Consider the following 5,100-nt stretch of genomic DNA (forward strand, 5'->3'; position numbering starts at 1 on the left):
CTCTGGTGAGTCAGGAGCCTAAGGCGGTCCCCAACGACCTGTAGGCCAAGAACCCAGAGATTTGTCCTTTCTTCCATACAAATGAGCAGACTTTGCCTTTGCCTCTGGATGCAGGTTTGCCTTATTCTAAAATGTTTTGATTTCTGTTTTGGCATTTGCCATTCATAGAGGTTCAAAGGGTAAGTTTTTGCTGTGTCTGAAAGTCAAGTATTGCTAAGGAACCTATTGTAGGCCAAAGTGGCAAAATCCTTTTTGTAGTTTTTAGCGGCTGGGCTGTCTGTGTGAAAACAGGTCTTAATGAAAGTCTTTCATAACAGCCAATTGATGTTTAGAAAGAGAGGAAGGGAGTGGGCGGAGAGAGAGAGAGAAACATTGATGTGAGAAACATCCATCAGCTGGCTCCTGCCCACCCCCTACGGGGGTTAGGAATGGAGCCCTCAAGAGACCTTTGGCGGGCACGGGAGGAGGCTCAAGGCACTGAGCAACACTGACCAGGGCTTGCAGCCTCTCATTGAGAGGAGCCTTAGTGGTGACATGTGAGCCATCTGTTGTCATGGATAAAGTGGTCATTCTAATATTCAGAGAAGGGACACACAGTAAAATGTACATGTTGGAATTAATCGTTATTTTTCTCACCTCCAGCTCCCCCTTGCTTCAGGAAACGTTTGTGCTGCTTTTATATTCCTCATTTAAAAGCCTCAATGGTACCCATTGTGTGGGTGTTCCTTAATCTTCCACATCTATTTTATTTCCTGGAAATTAGCAAGAGGCAGTCCTGGGCCACGGGCTGCTCCCTACTCCAGGCGTTTTCAGTCCTTCAGTGATCCTCAGAAACTTTTTTTCTGTAAAGGGTGGAATCCTCTCTATGGTGTCCCAGTACTCACTGCACAGCAGAATTCCAGCTAGCCAGTGGGTAGATGCGGGAGGTGTCCAGTTGTCATCTCACCCCTCCTTGGTGCCTGGTTCTTGTCCTGCCAGTGGCAGAGGAGAGGCAGGGCTGAGTGGCTTTGAGATTCTAAGCAGAAAACGGGGTTGGGGTAATTTGGGGGGCGCTCCAGTTGTTGCTGGAGGAGTGCCTTTGGCCCTCAGCTGGTCCCTCTGAAGGGAGAAGGGCCGGGTTTGCTCATGCTCAGCCTGACAAGATGCCTTGCTCCTGACTGTCTCCCATGATCTCTTTCATAGCAGCTTCATGGGGATGAGCCTCCCAGCTCCACGCAGACTCCTGGAACTGGCATGTCAGAGCCTGCTGCGGGATGAAGCCTCAGCCATCGCTGCTCTGGAGTGGCTTCCTATGGAGCTCTTCCCACCTCTGTTCATGGAAGCCTTCGCTGGGAAGCACAGCAGAGTCCTGAAGGCCATGGTGCAGGCTTGGCCCTTCCCCTGCCTCCCTCTGGGGGCCCTGATGAACCATCGGCAGCCTTACCAGGATATCTTGCAGGCTGTGCTGGAGGGACTCGATGTCCTGCTTGCCCAGGACACTCGACACAGGTATGGGGGATTCAGTTGCCTGGTAGCACCCTGGGGATCTGAGCAGTTACAGCTGGGATCCGGGAGTGTGCAGGGCCAAAGGGAGAACTGAGGCAGGCCTTGGAGCCACTGCTGGGGTCATTGTGGGAACAGGCTTCGGATATATACGGCTGGTGAAAATGCCGAGGGTGACCGAAGGGACACGAGCCCACTCCTTCCTGGTGGCACCTAAATGTACCAGGAATGGGGACCATGAAGGATCCCAGTAGCACCAGGAGCAGGTGATTCTGGGACATTGAGTCAAAAGTCCAGTCAGGTGTCTGGCCCAGCTGCCCAGATTCCTAGACTCATGGTCTTATTCCTTGTTATCATAATGCACCCCAGCATAACTCCTATTCTCTCCACAGGAGATGGAAACTGCAGGTGCTTAATTTACAGAAGAGAGTTCATCAGGAGTTCTGGATTGTGTGGGCCGGAACCAGAGCCCATCTGTGCTCACTGCTGGAGCCTGAGGCCCCGCAGCCCATGAGGAAGAGGGGGAAAGTGCGCAGCTTAACGGCCAGGCCAAGTCCACCCTTGGCCCCTGTGGAGCTGTTAGTAGACCTTTGCCTCAAGAAAGGTGTCCTTGATGAGTCCCTCAGCTACCTGATTAAGAAAATCAGCGAGAGGAGAGGTTTGCTGCACCTTTGCTGTAAGAAGCTGAAGGTTTTTGCGATGTCGAAGCAAAACACTAACATCCTGGATATGGTGCAGCTGGACTCTGTCCAGGATTTGGAGGTAAACTGTACCTGGAAGCTGTCCACCCTGAGGAAGTTCGCTCCTTACCTGTGCCAGATGGGCAATCTGCGCCGGTTCCGTCTCTCCCATGTCTTCACGTCTTCTCACACCACCTTGGAGGAGGAGGAGCAGTGTGTTAGCCTGGTCACCTCTCAGTTCCTCAGCCTGCCCCACCTCCAGGAGCTCAATTTGGATGATGTCTCCATCCTCAGAGGCCGCCTGGACGAGATCCTCAGGTGAGGGGTGGCGAGCTTTCCCTGACGACCAGATCGAGTCCCTTTCCATTTCAGTGCACAGTGATGGGCTCTCCTGTGTGCAGTCCCTCAGCAGTGCTAGAGTGCCTGAGCCACTAGATGGTCCACACAGTCAGTGTCTTGTTCACCGCTCTGTCACCTTGCATGTTGTCACATAACCCCCCAGACAAAGGTAGGACATATGCACTAGGACAGAGGCTACTAAAGGGACTCCTTGCTAGGAATTGGCGTAATGGAGGCTTCAGGCCAGGGGATGGTAGCTTTGGGCATCCTTGTAAGTGGTGTGGAAGGGAAGATGATGCAATAGAACCAAGTGAGGATTGCAATGACAAGGGGAAAGCCAATCAGAGGTGAGGTTTCAGGGGTTAAGTTCCGCACTTAGAGATTTGGCCATGGCAGCCTTTCACTCCAAACCTGCCTCATTCACCTGTCTGCCAAGGGTTGCCATAGGCTCTTGCAAACAGAATGCGTGGTAAATGCAGGGTTCCTGAGGGAGTCATTACGAAATTGGATAGGTGGTTTGTAAACAGTGCAGTGATCTAAGTTCCTGGAGGGTGTCAGCTCTCGTTTGATGTTGCCTGACTGTGCCCAGGTTAGCCCTTTCTGCACAACTGCCAGAGGCCTCATTGGGCTAAGAGATGATGGTGACAGGGGTCTAGGCTGTGGCTGGAAGGAAGCCCGAGTTGCAGGCATTTCAGGACATGTCTCCAATACTAAAATGCACTGGTTGCCTCCTGCTTCAGACCCTGGGTCAGGCTCCTTTCTGAGCTCCTCCCATCTTTACCTCCCACCTTTATGTTCAGAACACCTGTGTGTTTGGGCTGGGCTGTATGATGTGCTCCACTTGACGGATGAGTAAATGGAGTGTGTGAGGTTTCATCCAGTTGAATCCATCACGGAGCAGATAACAGATGGGGAAAGATTCCACTCAAATTTGCTCTGACTTGAATGTCACTTTTCACTGTGCAACATCCTGGGTTTGCTCATCATCCGGAACACTCTAGGCTTTGGTGACATGGGCCTCTTTACCCTGAAGGCCTGCATCATCCTCACCTGCCTCTGCCCACCAGGTCCATCCCCCACATGTAACTGTTCTATGTCTCCCCAGGTGCCTGAGGACCCCCTTGGCGACCCTGTCCATCACTAACTGCCTGCTTTTCGAAAGAGACTTGAGACATCTATCCCAGCAACTGAACGTCAGCCAGCTGAAAGGCCTGAGTTTCAGTGGGCTCAACCTGACCAATATCAGTTCTGGGTCACTCCGATTTCTTTTAGAGAGAGCCTCCCCCACTCTCCAGGACCTGGACTTGGATAAGTGTGGGATCATGGATGCCCAGTTCCTGGACATCCTGCCAGCCCTGAGCCACTGCTCCCAGCTCACAACCCTAAGTTTCTGTGAAAACCCCATCTCCATGATCGTCCTGGAGGACCTGCTTCGCCACATTGTTGGGCTGAGCAAGCTGAATTGCGTGATTTATGCGGCCCCCCTGGAGAGTTACGAGGAAAGGAGCGGCACCATCAACCTGGGCCGACTTGCCCAGATGCATGCCGTGCTGAAGCATATGCTGCAGGAGTTGGGGCGGCCCAGCATGGTCTGGCTCTGCGCTTACCCCTGTCCTCACTGTGGCTGTAGTACTTTCCTTGACCCAACTCCCATTCTGTGATCCTGTTGCTTGAGTGTCCAGCTGGGTGTACATCTCATAGGCTTTACTCTGGGCCCTTGGGCACTGAAACCCGGACATAAGTATACCGTACAGGAACACAGCAGCCAGTTTCAGACAAATACTCAGGGTGGGGGGAAATGCTGACAGGGGACTCAATGGTTTCTTTGGGGAGATTTGTCCTAAGGAGTTAGAAATATCCACCTGAATCTCTCAGGGGGAGAGACTGAGGTTTGGGTGGTAGATGCGGGGATTACCTTTGCTTGAATGGTTGTGAATAAATGTCAGTAATAAAGAGAACTGGATGTTAACCATCTGGTGTCCTCCATGACATGTTAACCCAACTCTCCCACCTGCAGTTACTGGCCAAGTAAGAAGGCATGAGCATCGTGATGTGCAGACACTAGGCTGGTTGAGGTTGGTCCCAGGAGATCACATCACCATTTATACTTTCTGGTTTGGTGGTTCTTTCTGGTGCACCGGTACCTACTCACTCACCTCTGTGACTGTTCAGTGGGTCAGCGCACACAAGGTGCGTCCACAGGGATTGGAAAAAGTGGCTTCCAGTGAGCACCACTGTGGTACAACTACTCTGGGGCCATCACAGGTAACTAGTCCAGTCCCTGGACTAAAACTCCTCCCCACTGGGAGCCTCCATCGCTGGCCTGTGGCCGCTCCATGGTAGGGCTTCCCTGTGCACCAGTCAGGCCCCTAGTACTGAAAGGGATATCAGCCTGCCAGGGACCCAGACCACTGGCCTCACAAGTCCAGGCCTGTCATTCCCCTGGATACATCCCCTTCTTGAATTCAAGTTCCTGTGGCCTATAAACACATTTACATTCTTTTCAGCAAAATACTAAGCTGGCATAAACCCCTGCTTTGTTCTGTGTCCTGTCCTAAGAATACGACATCCTTTTGTAGAGGATGGTCTAATGTTCGAA

General features: G+C 52.1%; 1 protein-coding gene across 1 annotated transcript; it reads left to right on the forward strand.

The window, feature by feature from the left end:
- Positions 1-1,195: 1,195 nt before the first annotated feature.
- LOC308512349 (melanoma antigen preferentially expressed in tumors-like) lies at positions 1,196-4,162 on the forward strand (the record flags this gene model as incomplete). The annotated part of the gene is made up of 4 exons (XM_081082121.1): positions 1,196-1,488; positions 1,875-2,433; positions 2,963-2,970; positions 3,607-4,162. The coding sequence occupies 4 exons, from the start codon at positions 1,196-1,198 to the stop codon at positions 4,160-4,162; spliced, it is 1,416 nt and encodes a 471-aa protein (XP_080938247.1).
- Positions 4,163-5,100: the final 938 nt, after the last annotated feature.

Source organism: Myotis nattereri (genome assembly GCF_964212035.1).
Source record: "Myotis nattereri genome assembly, chromosome: Y".
Lineage (NCBI taxonomy): Eukaryota > Metazoa > Chordata > Mammalia > Chiroptera > Vespertilionidae > Myotis > Myotis nattereri.